Raw genomic sequence first — 18631 nt, 5'->3', positions numbered from 1 at the left:
TTTTTATTAAAGTTTCATCTTAATGACAATAGTCCAGTAACAACATGGATGTTCACAATAGAGGAAATGATGAATAAATTGTTATATCATATGTCATCAAAGTTATATATCTATGAAAAATGAATGTGAATACACTATCTAAAGAGATACATTTCCTTAATATATTTTCAAACTTGGAGAACTCAACAGATTAACATGCTCATAGAAGGAATGTAAACTATTTTCACCATAATTAAATTTAAGTACAGTGCAGTCAGACAAGACCAAATATCACATGATTTCTCAACACACTCAGAATGTATGTAAATCCACTTTTCTTTGCCATATTTTTATCAAAGCTCTTTTCATCTCACTGTTTCGCAAGCTGTAGATCAGTGGATTCAGCAGAGGTGTAAACAACGTGTAAGCCAAGGACATCAGCTTCTTGGTTTCTGGGGAATAGCCAGATTTGGGTTGTAAGTAAGTCATACTGGCTGTGCCATAGAAGAGGGTAACAGATGTGAGATGGGAGGCACAGGTGGAAAAGGCTTTTTGCCTCCCAGTGGTTGATGGCATCTTTAGAATGGCAAAGAGAATTCGAACATAAGACAAGAGTATCAACAAGAATGGAACAATAACTGTCAGAATGGTGCCAGTGAATGCGTAGATCTCAAACAAAAAAGTGTCTGCACATGCCAGCTCTAGCACTGGGGGAGTCTCACAGAAGAGATGATTAATTTCATTGGGGCCACAAAAGGGGAAACTAAACACCCATGTGGTCTGCACAGTAGCCACTGTGATCCCTGAGACCCATGAGAATGTAACTAATTTCACGAAAACCATTTTGTTCACAATCATTGGGTAGCTCAGAGGATGGCAGATTGCAGCAAATCGGTCAAAAGCCATTGCCCCCAGAAGAAAACATTCAGTCACACCAAAAAGAAGAATGAAGTACATTTGTGCAAAACAGCCCACTGTAGAAATCTTCATCTTCTCAGTGGAAAGGATCACCAGCATAACAGGCATAATGACGGCACTGATACCCATATCCACCACAGACAAGTTTCGGAGAAACAGATACAAGGGGATATGCAGGCTCTGTTCCAGGGAGATGATGACTATGATGATGGCATTTCCCATCAGAGTCACCAGGTAAACCACCAAGAAAACCCCAAAGACCTGCTCTTGGAGTTTGGAAAAGTTAGAAAATCCCAAGAGGATGAATTCAACCACAGAGCTTTGGTTTTGTCTTTTCATGTCAACAGTGAAGCATATGTTGTTTTTATGAACATGGCTTGGAAAGTACAAAGTCACAGTCCAATATCTTAAATCCAACCAATCTGGGCAGAAGATATAAAGAAGCGTCCATCCTGATAGAAATTTAGCTTAACGGTTTTGGAGAATGGCCAATTATTGTAACTTAGAAATCTTGTCTGATATATACAAAATAGTACCCAATAATAGCATCAAATTTTTATGACAAATTGAAAGCTAAGTAGTTTAAAAACCTGATTTAGTGTTAAAGCAAATAAGAATATTTTGTAACTTAGATCCCATTCATGTAACATTGATCAAGTTATCATCTATATTCCCAATTTTATATAAGTATGAAATTAAAGACCACAAAAAATAATGTGCCTGGGCTCACGTTTTCTTTTTAGAAAGTAACGACATAAAAAGAAAGCAAATGTGGGTTAGCACTCTCCTCATTTCATTCAAAAGGCTCTGGACTAAGAAATATTTAAAGACTTTTAAAATGGAACAGAGAGACAATTTGAGTTTCCACAGGTATAAAAATTCAATATATACTACTAGAGAAATGTGCACCTAAAAATGATAAATTTTATGTAATGTATATTTTAACACAATATAAAAATTAATAGATTAAAGTTTTAAAATTTTTTAAATGAAAGTATCAAAAGAAGACAAATGGGAAAAGCTACCCAGAAATTTTTTATAAAAAACCTAATAATTCTATGTACAACAAGGGAAACATGTAACTGTTATGAATATTCGTTAGTTCAAAATGACTGTGTATGGCTTGGTTAAATGTGACAGCAATCTGCAGAAATACACAAAAATGGTTTGTTTTAGATGTTTCTAACTTAGGTGATCTGTAAACTATGTAAATTAATTCTAGGGTTACAGATTTTTGCTCAGACTGTTCCTAGCCAAATATATTGGGATTTGCCCAGATGAGAAATTTGGAGGGTCATTTCTCCATGGTACATCCTTATGATCATGATCATTTAAGAAAAAGCCCATGTTGTAGGAATCTTATACTTGTAATTTTAATGAATCCCTTCTCTCACTCGTCCTTCCTCTCTTCTCTCTCCCTATTAAATATTTTTATAAAATTGTGCAATTAATCACTAATTATTAAACAAACACTGATTGAACGCCTACCATTTTTAGCCCCTATGCTCTCAGGCACACCCTGGATACCAGAGTTCAACAGGGAGCAAACCTCACAGCCTAAAATGGAAAATAAGGTTTCACTCCCTAACGCAGAACTTCTAAATCCTACCTCTCATACTGTGCTCTGTTTTTTTATCTCCTACTGATATTCTACGTATAGTTTTATATATAAACTAACTCTTTCACTAAACATAAGCTCCAGGGCAACAAAGATTATGTTTTATATTCGCAATGCCTACAACAGTCTCTGACTCATAGCAAATACTAAATCAATTTTTTCTTGAATAAGTGGAAAATGCAGACTCTAAGAAATGCTATGTTTACATGAAAAGTAAAATCAATATAAACACTATTGGGAAACATGGGGTTTAGACATTTCATTGAGAGAAAGATTATTTCTAAATGAGGGATGAGGGTGAACAACTACTTCACAAGAAGTGGGGGGTAAAAGGGCAATTAGACTGGAAGGAGAGGGGAGGAAGGCTGACTTGCTCAAGTCAAAGTGTATTTGATGACAACTTAGCACTAGAATGAAGGCCTGTGTGTGATGTTTTGAAAACCAGTTAACTGGGAGATGAGGAACCCAAGAAGACCGAAAGATACAACAAGCTGAAGACACTAAATGACACTGAGTACAGATCATAGAATGTTAGCAGCCAGCAGGAGGCAAGTTCACCTATTTCTGAGTTCCATAGTCATGTGTCAAAATCATATATATATATATATATATAATTATCACTGATTCGCATTGTTGCACAGCAGAAATCAACACAAAGTTGTAAAGCAATCTTCCACCAATTTAAAAAAAAAGTATTCAGCTATGAATTTTATAAGTAAATAGATTTTGAAAATTAAAAAGTTTACAGAATCACATAAGCAAAGTAGAAAACCTTCAAAGGACTGATTAAATGTGTATATGAAACAAAATGTTCATGGTGGAAAGAGCAACAGACCATGGCCAATCTATCTTTTCTATATAACTTAGAAAACCCTAACGCTGTCTTGATAACTCTCTGACATGAAATACTTGGGTAGCACACTCCTCTCTGGATCTCAGCCTTCCAGTTGAAAAAGGTTGGGTTAGACTTATTTACCAAGTTCCTTGCAGTGACAGTCTTTAAGATTTGATTACTACTGCATGCAAAGTACTTTACCTCTAATTATTGCTCCAAATTTTTCTCTGAAAAGAAAAAAAAATTGATGAGCATCAACATCAACTGACTCAAACATATAATCTGTGTCTGGTGATTCCTAAGCCCTGAGACAATACTTCAACAGTGTCTCCAACTATCAGTGGAAGATGAACTGAAAACGGAAAACCCACCAACAAGCACACACCTGAACCTTCCCTTTCTTACGTATTGAATCTGTCAATTTAAAGTTCACAGCGCTTTGTCTGAAGTTTCACCTCTAGTCAAAAGCCACCTTCTCATAAACACAACTCAATGATGCAGTGCACTGCTTCTAGAACGTTATATGATATTGAATCACATGCCCCAGAGAACCCATCCTTGGAGAACTTGGAATCACTTAATACATGCTTTCTTGTATGCTTGCACAATAACTAAAGAGGCTTGAACTTGGGCCCTCAGGTGAGAGAGCTCAAGAGGACTAACCTAGAGCACCACTCCCTCATGTTCCTACAGGGGATAAATACCTCCTCACACAAGAGACCCAATGTCACCATGACATCTCCCAATAGAAGTGGAAGCCATGACTTAATAAAGGTTGTAAATGGGGAAGGAAGAGAGCAATGGGGAAAAGGTGTGAGCAAAGGCAGTTGAGAAAGAGGGGGAGGGATGACTGGATGGAATGTATAATTTATGCAGGGGTGGAAAACCAGGTAAGGCAGGGAGATGGATATCTCATTGTAAAAAGTCTGGATATCCTCCCCCCCTCCCAATAAACAACTCCTGATCATTTGTACAGGAAATATAGAGCCACTGAAAATTTTTGAGAAAAATGTCATTACAAATGATTTCAGATAGAACTTTTAAACTGAGAATCAAAATATCTGTACTTGTTAGTATATTTGGAGCAAATATTTTAACTTCCCTGATTATACTACTTTCTTTGTAAAATAATCATAAATTATTGATCTCATTGAGTATTTGTGAAAATCAAGGGACTCAAAGATGAGTCTAAACTGTCTTGTACAATTTAAAAGGTCATTGGCTCAAAAGTATGAAGAGACAAATGAATCTGCAGACTGGTCTTTGTCCAGAACTGGACAATGAGGCTGGAATGTAGGTTCCCTTTGTCTACTTTTATTTCTTCTTTCCTGATGTAGACTGTTCCATTTTCTAAGAAGTTCAGCCTTCCTGGCAGCAATGAGATTGCCAACAACACTTAGGGATTCATTCTATCTAACCTGTATCCAGTGGGAAATGCACCACTTTTGCTGAGGAAAAGGGATTTTCATCATAGTATCCAATACAAACCCCTCCTATATCATTCACCATGCTGGGATAACACCCTTGCATGCACCAATCACATGCACCAGATGTGGGGAAGCCTGTTTATGTACTTTTGGTGATTCATACCCCAGCAATCCCATCACAGGGTCCTTATAAATGCTGAAATGTCCTATTTCCCTGGTGGCTCAGATGGTTAAGCGTCTGTGTGCAATGAGGGAGACCCAGGTTCAATCCCTGGGTTAGGAAGATCCCCTGGAGAAGGAAATGGCAACCCACTCCAGTATGCTTGCCTGGAAAATTCCACAGACTGAGAAGCCTGGTAGGCTACAGTCCATGGGGTCGCAAAGAGTCAGACATGCCTGAGAGACTTCACTTTCACTTTCACTTTTCACACCAGCAATCCCATCACAGAGTCCTTATGAATGCTGAAATGTCCTATTTCTTGATGTAGTTGATGGATGGTAACACAGATGATGTGCAGTTCTGAGATTTCATCAGGATGTAGGGCCATGAGTTATACCCCTTGCTAGGTGTACATGCCATTTCCTGGAGAAGAGGCGGCAAGAATACACATTAAGGCTATTCTACCCAAAGCAATCTATAGATTCAATGCAATCCCTATCAAGCTACCAATGGTATTTTTCACAGAACTAGAACAAATAATTTCATAATTTGTATGGAAATACAAAAAGCCTCGAATACCTAAAGTAATCTTGAGAAAGAAGAATGGAACTGGAGGAATCAACCTGCCTGACTTCAGACTCTACTACAAAGCCACAGTCATCAAGACAGTATGGTACTGGCACAAAGACAGAAATATAGATCAATGGAACAGAATAGAAAGCCCAGAGATAAATCCACGAACCTATGGACACCTTATCTTTGACAAAGGAGGCAAGGATATACAATGGAAAAAAGACAACCTCTTTAACAAGTGGTGCTGGGAAAACTGGTCAACCACTTGTAAAAGAATGAAACTAGAACACTTTCTAACACCATACACAAAAATAAACTCAAAATGGATTAAAGATCTAAATGTAAGACCAGAAACTATAAAACTCCTAGAGGAGAACATAGGCAAAACACTCTCCGACATAAATCACAGCAGGATCCTCTATGACCTACCTCCCAGAATACTGGAAATAAAAGAAAAAATAAATAGATGGGACCTAATGAAACTTAAAAGCTTTTGCACAACAAAGGAAACTATAAGTAAGGTGAAAAGACAGCCCTCAGATTGGGAGAAAATAATAGCAAATGAAGCAACAGACAAAGGATTAATCTCAAAAATATACAAGCAACTCCTGCAGCTCAACTCCAGAAAAATAAATGACCCAATCAAAAAATGGGCCAAAGAACTAAACAGACATTTCTCCAAAGAAGACATACAGATGGCTAACAAACACATGAAAAGGTGCTCAACATCACTCATTATCAGAGAAATGCAAATCAAAACCACAGTGAGGTACCATTACACGCCAGTCAGGATGGCTGCTATCCAAAAGTCTACAAGCAATAAACGCTGGAGAGGGTGTGGAGAAAAGGGAACCCTCTTACACTGTTGGTGGGAATGCAAACTAGTACAGCCACTATGGAGAACAGTGTGGAGATTTCTTAAAAAACTGGAAATAGAACTGCCATATGACCCAGCAATCCCACTGCTGGGCATACACACTGAGGAAACCAGATCTGAAAGAGACACGTGCACCCCAATGTTCATTGCAGCACTGTTTATAATAGCTAGGACATGGAAGCAACCTAGATGCCCATCAGCAGATGAATGGATAAGGAAGCTGTGGTACATATACACCATGGAATATTACTCAGCCGTTAAAAAGAATTCATTTGAATCAGTTCTAATGAGATGGATGAAACTGGAGCCCATTATACAGAGTGACTTAAGCCAGAAAGATAAAGAACATTACAGCATACTAACACATATATATGGAATTTAGAAAGATGGTAATGATAACCCTATATGCAAAACAGAAAAAGAGACACAGATGTACAGAACAGACTTTTGGACTCTGTGGGAGAAGGAGAGGGTGGGATGTTTCGAGAGAACAGCATGTATATTATCTACAGTGAAACAGGTCACCAGCCCAGGTGGGATGCATGAGACAAGTGCTCGGGCCTGGTGCACCGGGAAGACCCAGAGGAATCGGGTGGAGAGGGAGGTGGGAGGGGGGATCGGGATGGGGAATACATGTAACTCCATGGCTGATTCATGTCAATGTATGACAAAACCCACTGCAATGTTGTGAAGTAATTAGCCTCCAACTAATAAAAATAAATGAAAAAAAAAAAAAGAATACACATTAAGAAGGACTATATAAAAAAGATCTTAATGACCCACATAACCACAATGGTGTGATCACTCACCTAGAGCCAGACATCCTGGAGAGCGAAGTCAAGTGGGCCTTAGGAAGTATCACTACAAGCAAAGCTAGTGGAGGTAATAGAATTTCAGCTGAGTTATTTCAAATCCTAAAAGCTGATGCTGTGAAAGTGCTGCACTCAATATGCCAACAAATTTGGAAAATTCAGCAGTGGCCATAGGACTGGAAAAGGTCAGTTTTCACTCTAATCCCATAGGAGGGCAATGTCAAAGAATGTTCCAGCTACCACACAATTGCGCTCATTTCACATGTTAGCAAAGTAATGCTCAAAATTCTCCAAGCCAGTCTTCAACAATACATAAATCAAGAACTTCCACATGTTCAAGCTGGATTTAGAAAAGGCAGAAGAATCAGAGATCAAATGGCCAACATCTGTTGGATCATAGAAAAAGCAAGAGAATTCCAAAAGAACATCTACTTATCCTTCACTGACTACACTAAAGCCTTTGTGTGGATTACAACAAACTGTAGAAAATTCTTCAAGAGATGGGAATACCAGACCACCTTACCTGCCTCCTGCAAATCTGTATGCCCATCAAGAAGCAACAGAACCAGTCCATGGAACAATGGACTGGTTCAAACCTGGGAAAGAAGTACATCACAGCTGTATATTGTCACTCTGCTTATTTAACTTATATGCAGAGTACATCATGAGAAATGCTGGGCTGGTTAAATCACAAGCTGGAATCAAGATTTCCAGGAGAAATATCAGTAACCTCAGATATGCAGATGGCACCACTTTTATGGCAGAAAGCAAAGAAGAACTAAAGAGCTTATTGATGAAGGTGAAAAGGAGAGTGAAAAGCTGGCTTAAAACTCAACACTCAAAATATTAAGATCATGGCATCTAGTCCCATCATTTCATGGCAAATAGAAGAGGAAACAATTGAAACAGTGACAGACTTTATTTTCTTGGGCTCCAAAATCACTGCAGATGGTGACTGCAGCCATGAAATTAAAAGACACTTGCTCCTTGGAAGGAAAGCTATGACAAAGCTAGATAGCATATTAAAAAGCAGAGACATACAAGTGCTCAGGGCTGGTGCACTGGGATGACCCAGAGGGATGGGATGGGGAGGGAGGTGGGAGGGGCGTTCAGGATGGGGAACACATGTAAATCCATGGCTGATTCATGTCCATGTATGGCAAAAGCCACTACAATATTGTAAAGTAATTAGCCTCCAACTGATAAAAATAATTGGGGGGAAAAAAACCTTAAAAAAAAAAAAGCAGAGACATTATTTTGCTGACAAAAGTCCATATAGTCAAAGCTATGGTCTTTCCAGTAGTCATGTATGGATGTGAGAGTTGGACCATCAAGAAGGTTGAGTGCTGAAGAATTGATGCCTTCGAATTGTGGTGTTGCAGAAGACTCTTGAGAGTCTACTGGATTGCAAGGAGATCAAACCAGTCAATCTTAAAGGAAATCAATCCTGAATATTCACTGGAGAGACTGATGCTGAAGCTGAAGATCCAACATTTTGGCCACCTGATGTGAAGAGCTGACTCACTGGTAAAGACCTGGATGTTGGGAAAGACTGAAGGCAGGAGGAGAAGGGAACAACAGAAGATGAGACGGTTGGATGGCATCACTGACTCAATGGACATGAGTTTGAGCAAGCTCCAGAGATGGTGAAGGACAGGGAAGCCTGGCATGCTGCAGTCCCTGGGATCACAAAGAGTTGAACACAACTGAGTGACTGAACAATGACAGCTGTATTAGTTTAAGGTCTACAACTTAAAGCTTTCATACATGTATATATTGCAAAACAATTACCACCAAAAGTTTGGTTGATATCCATCACCTCACACAGTTACAATTTGTTTTCCTTATAAAATGTCCTCTCTTGGTGACTTACAATATACAATACAGTATTATTAACTACAGTCACCATACTGTATGTTACTTCCCCAGACTTTATTTACATCATAACTGGAAGTTTGTACTTTTTCACAACCTTCACCCATTTATCCCCCCCCCACTCCTCAACTCTGCCAATCATTATCTGTTCTGTTTCTTTTTCAGTTATTTTAGGTTCCACACAGAATTGAAATCATACAGTATTTGTCTTTATCTGTCTGACTTATTTCACTCAGGATAATGCCCTCAAGGTCCATCCATGTTGTCGCAAATGACAGGATTTCCTTCTTTTTATGGCTAAACAATGTTCTAGTATATATGTATGTATGTATGTACATATGTATATATCTCATTTTTTATAACTGTTGATAGACACACTTAGGTTGTTTCAGCATCTTGGCTAATGTAAATAGTGCTGCAGTGGTCATGGGGCAGCTACCTCTTTGAGAAAATGATTTTTCTTTCCTTACAATATATACTCAGAAGTGGAATTTCTAAGTCATACGTTAATGCTGAGCTTCCCAGGTGGTGCTAGTGGTAAAGAACCCACCTGCCAACGCAAGAGACATAAAGAGATGAGGGTTTGATCCCTGGGTCACGAAGATCCCCTGGAGGAGGACACGGCAACCCACTCCAGTATTCTTGCCTGTAGAATCCCATGGACAGAGAAGCCTGACAGCCTCAGTCCATAGGGCCACACAGAGACAGACACAACTGAAGCGACTTAGCATGCATGCATGCATTTTAATACTAGGTGCAACTATTTGACTAACTCCACACTGTATTCCATAGCCATGCATCAATTTATATTCCTACCAACAGTGCACAAATGTTTCCTTTTCTCCAATCCTCATCAACACTTATCTCTTGCCTTTTTGATAACAGCCGCTATAATGGGTGTGAAGTGATCTCGTGATTTTGATTTGTAGTTCCCTTGTGATACTGGGAGTTGGTGATGGACAGGGAACCCTGGCGTGCTGCGATTCATGGGGTCACAAAGAGTCGGACATGAGTGAGTGACTGAACTGAACTGAACTGTGATTACTGATATTGACCCCCTTTTCATGTACCTGTTGGCTATCTGTATGTCTTCTATGGAAAATTATCTCTTCAGTTCTTCTGCCCATTTTTTAATCAGATTGATTGTGTTTTCCTGTTGAGTTGTGTGACCTTTTTGTATATTTTAGATGTTAACCCTTTTCTAGATGTATGATTTGCAACTATTTTCTCCCATTCTGTAGGCTGCCTATCATTTTGTTGATGGTTTCCTTTGCTATGCAGAAGCTTCTTAGTTTGATATAGTCCTGCTGGCTAATTTTTGCTTTTGTTGTTTTTTATTTTGATGTAAAATTCAAGAAATGAATGACAATGGAAATAATGTTATACCCCTTTAATACTATCCCTGGAGCAAAAACTAAGGACAGTTTCATGGGAAAGTGGTTCAACAAAGCAGCTACTTTCAAACAGAAATGTTAAGACAGGAAGCAAGCATTAAATGTTCCAAAAGAAAAAAAAGTTCCAAAATTTGCAAGAATAAGAAATTATTCTGGGGAAGATCACACTGTTAATGATGTGACTCAAGGACCATAGAAAATAGACCTAAATGGTTATTCACTGATTTTCTCACAAAAAAAAAAAAAAAAAAACTATTGTATCTATGTAAACAAAGTGTCTGGGGGCAATTTGAACTTAGAAAGGGAAATTTAACAAAAGTTTCTAAAAACAGTGGTCTATAAGTGAAAAAAAATATACTACTAGTATCAAGTGACACTTTAGGAAGTTTCCATGGAGTTTTCTAGTCCCCAGCCTTGGGTGAATATCTGGAAAAATATCAAAGGAAATCCTGTTTTGAATAATAATCTGAGGAGTTCATGAAGTAGAAACTGTTTGGTCTCCCAAAATAACTGGATTTTGTTTACTCATCCAGGAAGCAGGTTTTTCACTCTAAACTGAAATCTCATCTATTTGCAGGTCTCTTGAATCTCCAGCCTGTTACAGCAGCGGAGAGAGCCTTCAGAAGAGACTGAAAAGTTACAATGATTTTGAAAAGTAATTCCCCAATAGCTATTAAGATTCATAAATACACATACTCTTCATCCCATCAGGCCTAAACTGAGGAATCTGTCATACAGGAACAAAAAGTCAGTACATATGAACAAATGGAAGTAGTTCTTTATTTAAATTGCATCTAAATTACAGTAATCCTGTAACAACCTGAACATTTGTGATAAAGGAACAGATAAATAAATTGCTATATCACATCATCAAAGTTGTGCGCCTATATGGAGTTCCCCAGTGGTCCAGTAATTAAGACTCCACCTCCAATGCAAGGGACACGGATTTCTATCCCTGGTCAGGGAATTAAGATCCTATATGCCCTGCAGAGCGGCCAATAAAAAATAACTTGTACACCTATAGAAAATGAATGTGAACATACTATCATAACAGAGGGATCCTGATATATTTTTAAACTTGGAAAAATCAACAAATTAAATATATTAGTATCAAGAAATGTAAACTATTTTCACCACTATTAAATTGAAATAATGTTCAATCTGGTAGTGAATCAATATCACCTGCATTCTCAGCACAGTCAGAATGTATGTAAATCCACTTTTTTTCGCCATACTTTCAACAAAACTCTTTTCATCTCACTGTTTCGCAAGCTATAGATCAGTGGATTTAGCAGAGGTGTGAGCAACGTGTAAGCCAAGGACATCAGCTTCTTGGTTTCTGGGGAGTAGCCGGATTTGGGTTGTAAGTAAGTCATATTGGCTGTGCCATAGAAGAGGGTAACAGATGTGAGATGGGAGGCACAGGTGGAAAAGGCCTTTTGCCTCCCAGTGGTTGATGGCATCCTCAGGATGGCAAAGAGAATTCGAACATAAGACAAGAGTATCAACAAGAATGGAACAATAACAATCAAAATAGTGCCAGTGAATGCATAGATCTCAAACAAAAAGGTATCTGCACATGCAAGCTCTAACACTGGGGGAGTCTCACAGAAGAGATGATTAATTTCATTGGGGCCACAAAAAGGAAAACTAAAAACCCACGATGTCTGCACAGTAGCCACCATGATCCCTGAGACCCATGAGAATATAACTAATTTCGTGAAAACCCTTTTGTTCATAGTCACTGGATAGCTCAGAGGATGGCAGATTGCAGCAAATCGGTCATAAGCCATTGCTCCCAGAAGAAAGCATTCAGTCCCACCAAAAAGAAGAATGAAATACATCTGTGCAAAACAACCTGAAAAAGTGATCCTAGTGTTTTCACTGGAGAGGACTACCAGCATTTCAGGCATGATGACTGCACTGAAACCCACTTCCACCACAGACAGGTTCAGGAGAAACAAGTACATGGGAATGTGGAGGCTGTGTTCTAGGGAGATGGCGACTATAATAATGGCATTTCCCAGCAGAGTCACCAGATAATCAACCAAGAACACCCAAAAGAGCTGCCTCTGTAGTTCAGGAAAATTAGAAAAGCCCAAGAGGATGAAGTCAAACACAGAGCTTTGGTTCTGCCTTTTCATGTCAACAGTGGAGCATATAATGTTTTAAGAACATAGTTTACAAAGTACAAAATCACAATCTAATAGTTCTGAGTCAGCATCTGCATTCAACCCAATCAATCTCGGCAAAAAATATAAAGAGGAGCCCATCCTGATAGAAATCTAGTTTGACAGTTTTGCAGAATGGCTGATTATTGTAACTTAGTAATTTTGTCTGATACATACAAAATAATATCAGAGTTTTATTACAAACACCATGTAGTTTGAAAATCAAATATAGTGTTAAAGCAAACAGGAATATTCTGTAACTTAGATCCCATTCATAAAACACTGCTAAAGGTAACATCTATTTTCTCAACTTTATGTAAATATGAAATTTAAGACCACAAAAAATAAAGCTCATGTTTGCTTATGCTAATCAGAACATAGGGCCATAAGAGGAAAGCAAATGTGGGCTGGCACTGTCCTCATTTCATTCAAAAGGCTCTGAACTAAGAAATATTTAAAGATTTTTGAAAATAGAACAGGTGAGACAATTTGAACTTCCATAAATATAAAAATGCAATAGGTACTTACTACTTCAGAACTGTACACTTAAAAGTAGTAAAACTTACATTACATATATTTTACAATAATAAAAATTCAATGGATTAAAATTTTCAATTAAAAATAACACCTCAAAAAGTGACAAATGGAAAAAGATAACCCACAAAAAATTTTTATAAAATTCTAATAAGTCTAAGTACAACAAAGATGATATATACTTTTTTTAAACTATTCACTAGCTAAAATGACTGAGCTTGGCTTGGTTAAAAGTGACATCTCTCTGCAGAAACACACAAAGAAGGTGTAATTTAAATGTTCCTACCTGAGGTGATCTATAAGTATGTGAAGTGGCTTTATACCTATTGATTTTTGCCAATAGGTCACATATATTGGGACTTGCCAGATGAGAAACATGTGGTGTCAGTTCTCATTGGTGGAATCTTAAGACATAATGATTTAAGGAAAAGCCCATGTTTTACTCACTGTAAACTAGTAATTTTAAGTTTCCCTTCTCTCTCTCTCTTTTGTTCTCTTCTCTTTCTCACCATTAAATTTCTCATCAAGGTGTTCAATTAATCATTAATTATTCAACAAACACTGATTGAGCACCTACCATTTTTAGCTTGTATACTCTGAGACAAACCTTGGATACCAGAGTTCAATAGAGAGCAAACCACACAACCTAAAATGGAAAATAGGGTCTCACTCCCTAAGCTAGTACTTGTAACTCCTACCTCTCACACTGTGCTCTGTTTTTTTCAATAGCTCCTACTGATTTGTATTTAAACATATATTTGTGTGTGTATCACACACTATCTCTCTCACTAAATATAAATCCCAGGATTTCAAAGATTATGCTTTATACGCACTATGCCTATAAGAGTTTCTGATGCATAACAAATGCTAAACCAATTTTTTCTTGAATAAATGAAAACAAAAATTAGGAAAATGCAGACTCAAGTTAGGAATGTTCTATCTACATGAAAAGTAAAATCAGTATAAACAGTATTGGGAGCAAGGGTAATAACAAAAGTATAAGATACTTCAAGGAGGAAAAGATTACTTCTGAATGAGGGATGAGGGTGAACAACTACCTCACAAGCAGTCAAGGGTGGAAGGGCAATGAGTCAGGAGAAAGACAGGAGGAAGGCTAATTTGCTCAAATCAAAATGTATTTGGTGACAGTTTAGCACTACAATGGAGATTTTCTGGTTCTGTGTGACATTGTAAAAATCAATGGGAGTTAACTATGGGAGATGAGAAATCCAAGAAGACAAAGACAGCAAGTTGAAGGCATGTAATGGTGTCTTAAATAAAGGTCATTAGACTATTAGCAAACAGCAGAAGGCAAGTTGACTTCTTTCTAAGTTTGGCTATAGGCATGTACTAAAATCAAAAGTCTATAAATTATTTTTGTTGTCAAAAAACTCTTAAATTAATAAAAATAGACTCTACAGGCCAAGTATTTAAACTAATTTCCAATGGAGAGAAATAACAATGCGTATTCAGTTACAAATTTTAAAAGTGGATAGTTTTTGAGCACTAGAAAATTCAGAGTATCATACAAACAAACATATAAAGAAGGAGAAGAGGGTGACAGAGGATGAGATGGTTGGATGGCATCACCAATGCAATGGACATGAACTTGGGCAAACTCCAAGAGATGCAAAGAGACAGGGAAGTTTGACATGTTGCAGTTCATGGAGTTGCGAAGAGTCAGACATGACTTAGCAACTGAACAACAATAACACAAAGTGGAAGATGAAAAGCATGTATAAAACAAAATGTTTATGATGTAAATAGCAACTGAATATAGATGCTCCACTTAATAACTTAGAGACCCTATTGCTGTCTTGATAGCTCTCTGACATGCAATACTTAGGCAGATTGCTCTCTTTTCTAGATTTTAGTCTTCCAGTTGAAAAAGGTCTGAGTTGAACTTATTTACCCATTCCTTCCCAGTGAAAATCTTCTAAGACTTGATTAGTACACTCCGAATACACACCTCTGATTATTGTCCAAACTTTTTCTCTGAAAAGAAAAGAGCAATTGAATAGCATCAATACCAAAGAGTTTACTGATTCAAATGTTTCATCTGTGTTCAGTGTTTCCTGATCACTGAGATCACTTCAACAGCATCTCCAACTATCAATAGAAGATGAACTGTAAATGAAAAACCCACCAACCAGCATATAGCAAGAATCTTCACTTTTTTACCTTGAATCTCTCAACTAAAAGAGCCTAGAGGATCAAGTGGTGGAGTAGAAGAACTTAAGTTCACCTCCTCTCATGAGCACACCAAAATCACATGTAAAACAACCATCAGTGAAAAAGACAGAAACCTATCACAAAAGATCTTCTACAACTGAAGACATAAAGATGAAACCACAATAAAACAGGTAGGAGGGGTGAACCTGCAATATAATAATGTTCGTGCTACGTGATCAGAAGTTTTACCTCTAGTCAAAAGCCACATCCTCATAACACAGCTCAGGGATTCCGTGCACGGATTCTAGAACATTATATGACATTGAATCACATGCCCTGAAGAACCCATCCCCGGAGAACGTGCAATCAATTCATATATGCTTTCTTGTATTTTTGCACAATAACTAAAGAGATTTAAACTTGGCCCCTCAGGTGACAAAGCTCAAGAGCACAAAACCTGGAGCACACCTCATATTCCTATAGGGAATAAACATTTCCCAACACAAGAGATTCAATTGCACCATGATGTCTCTCAATAAGAGGTGGAAACAATTGAATAAAGGTTTAAAATGGGAAAAGAAGAAAGCATGAAGGGAGGGTGTGAGCAAAGGCAGGTGAACCAGAGGAGGAGGAATGACTGGATGGAGGTACAGTTTGCAGTGATGAGCTATAAATTAGGACAGGTAGATGGAAGACTCTTTGTAAAATGTCTGGCTGACTTCCCACCCCACCTCCCACAAAGATTTTGATATTTTGCATTATTATACTTATTGAGTATACCTGAAAATCAAGGGACTCTGGGATCAACCTAAGCTGGCTTAAACAATTCAGGAGACTATTGGCTCAGTCCAGCAGAGTGAAAAGATTAATGAATCTGCAGGCTGGTCTTTGTCCAGAACTGGATGATGATGCTGGATTGCAGGTTCTCTTTGTCTGCTGCTTATTGTTGCTTTCCTGGAGTAGCCTGTTCCATTCTCAAGGAAGCTTACCCCTTCTGACAGCAATGAGGCTGACAACGCTTTGAGATTCATTCTATCCAATCTGTGTCCAATGAGAAATGTACCAGTTATTCTGAGGAAAATGAATTTTCATCACAAAATCCAATCCAAAATTCCCTCCCTTATAATTCATTATGGTGGGATGACGCCACATGCATGAACCTATCACAAGCATCAGGCATGGGAATGGATGCCTGATATGAGAGTTCCATGATTCATACCCTGTGAGTCCCATCCCAGGGCCTTCTGACATACTAAAATATTCTATTTCTTGATGTAGGTGATGGTAACCCAGGTATGTGCAGTTTGTGAGAAATCATCAAGATGTAGAATCACAATTTATACATGTTCCAGATGTACATTTCAGATACATGCAAGGGGATACAAAGGAAGGAAGATTAATATCAAACTATATTTCAAAATCAATACTAATAAATTTATTTTTAAAAAATCAAAATAGAGATTTAACATATTTTCTCAATGATTGGCAAAGCAAATAAAAAACAAAGGTATAGAAATTGGAATATTTTAATAACATTTTCATTTAATGTGGTAATGAGAGTGTAACTATGGAACAGAAGGAACACTTTCTACCTTGCTAACTGTACATTTTCCTGCCAAAATATCTCTGGGATCTTTACAAAATTGATTATTTGTCAGTGAGGAAAGATCAATAAATGCAAATATTTGATAGTCATACACACAATATACTTTGGAATAAAACTACAAAACAACAATTAGCAAAAAACCCTAAAACTCATTATTATTATTGTTAAAATAATTACCCTTAATAAAACCCAAACTTATTATTGTTGTTGTCATTATTATTATAAAAAACCTAGAACATGGCAAGCAGGACTAGTATAGGAATCTAGGTTTACTCAGTCCTTGCTGCACTTTCCTAGTATGTTCAATTAACCATGCTTTCTTTCCTTTATGCATGTTACCTTAGCAGTGATGAGCAATATACTTAATTTTTTTGCTGTTTTGTGTTTTATCTAAATTTATCAAGAAATAATTGACAAAATATTGTATTAGTTTAAGGTTCATAATTTAATGCTTTCATACATGTATATGTTGCAGAATAATTACCACAGCAAATTTAGTTTAATCAATCACCTCACATAGTTACAATTTTTTTTCTTCTGATGAGAAATTTCAAGATGTACTCTCTTAGCAACTCATAGGTATATAATACAGTGCTGTTAACTATCATCATCATCTTGTATATTACTTCCTCAGAAATATTTATCCTATAAGTTTGTACTTTTTCATTTACCATTTTCCCCACTCCCCCTCAACTCAGCTGCTCACCATTTGTTCTCTGTTTCTCCAAGTTTAGTTATTTTAGATTCCACATAGCAGTGAGATCATACAGTATTTGCCTTTCTCTGATTTACTCCACCTAGCATAATGCGTTTGAGGTCCACTATGTTGTCACAAATGGTAAGTTTTCCTTTTTTATGGCTAAATAATGTTCTATTGTGCATGTATTTTTATGTAAATACCACATTTTCTTTAACTGTTCATCCATTGATAGACACACTTAGGTTGTTTCAATGTGTTGGCTAAAGTAAACAGTGCTGCAATGATCATGGGACAGCTATCTCTTTAAGACAGTGATTTCCTTTCCTTAGAATATTTACCCAGAAATGGAGTTACTGGGTCATATGTTAATATTAGGTGTAATTTCTTTGAGCATCTCCATACTGTTTTCGACAGTCATTCATTGATTTATATTCTCACTAGCAGTGTTCAAGGGTTCCTTCCTCTCCATATCCTCACCAACACTTATCTCCTGCTTTTGATGAAAGCCATTGTAACAGGTATGTAGTGATCCCACTGTGGTTTTGACTTGTAGTTCCCTTGTGATTAGTGATACTGACTACCTTTTCACGTACCTGTTGGTCATCTGTATGTCTACTTGGGAAAATTGTCTATTCACTTCCTCTGCCCGTTTTTTTTAAATCAGATTGGTTGTGTTTTCCTTTTGAGTTGTGTGAGCCCCTTATATGTTTTGAATGTTAACCCTTTACCAGATATCTAATTTGCAAATAGCTTCTCCCATTTCATAGACTGCCTATCATTGTGCTGATGGAATGATTCCTTTGCTGTGCAGTTTTTTAGTTTGATATAGTCCCTCTCGCTAATTTTTGCTTTTATTGTTTTTTCCCTTTTGTTGTCAAATTCAAGAAATCATTGCCAAGACCAACATCAAAGAGATTATCCCTTAGAATTTCTTCCAGGAGCTTTTTCTTTCAGGTCTTACATTCAAATCTATAATCTAT

General features: G+C 37.4%; 2 protein-coding genes across 2 annotated transcripts; both read right to left on the bottom strand.

Annotated features, from left to right (window-relative positions):
* Positions 1–291: 291 nt before the first annotated feature.
* Positions 292–1236, bottom strand: LOC122692169 (olfactory receptor 10A3-like). The gene has a single exon (XM_043899513.1). The coding sequence runs from the start codon at positions 1234–1236 to the stop codon at positions 292–294; it is 945 nt and encodes a 314-aa protein (XP_043755448.1).
* A 10431-nt stretch (positions 1237–11667) lies between these two features.
* On the bottom strand, positions 11668–12612 carry LOC122692115 (olfactory receptor 10A3). The gene has a single exon (XM_043899378.1). It carries the CDS (start codon positions 12610–12612, stop codon positions 11668–11670), a length of 945 nt encoding a protein of 314 aa, XP_043755313.1.
* Between the last annotated feature and the right edge of the window lie 6019 nt (positions 12613–18631).

The sequence above is a fragment of the Cervus elaphus genome, chromosome 1 (genome assembly GCF_910594005.1).
Source record: "Cervus elaphus chromosome 1, mCerEla1.1, whole genome shotgun sequence".
In the NCBI taxonomy this organism is placed as follows: Eukaryota; Metazoa; Chordata; class Mammalia; order Artiodactyla; family Cervidae; genus Cervus; species Cervus elaphus.
Note: the sequence above shows the minus strand (reverse complement) of the source record. Positions and strands in the feature narration are given on the sequence as shown.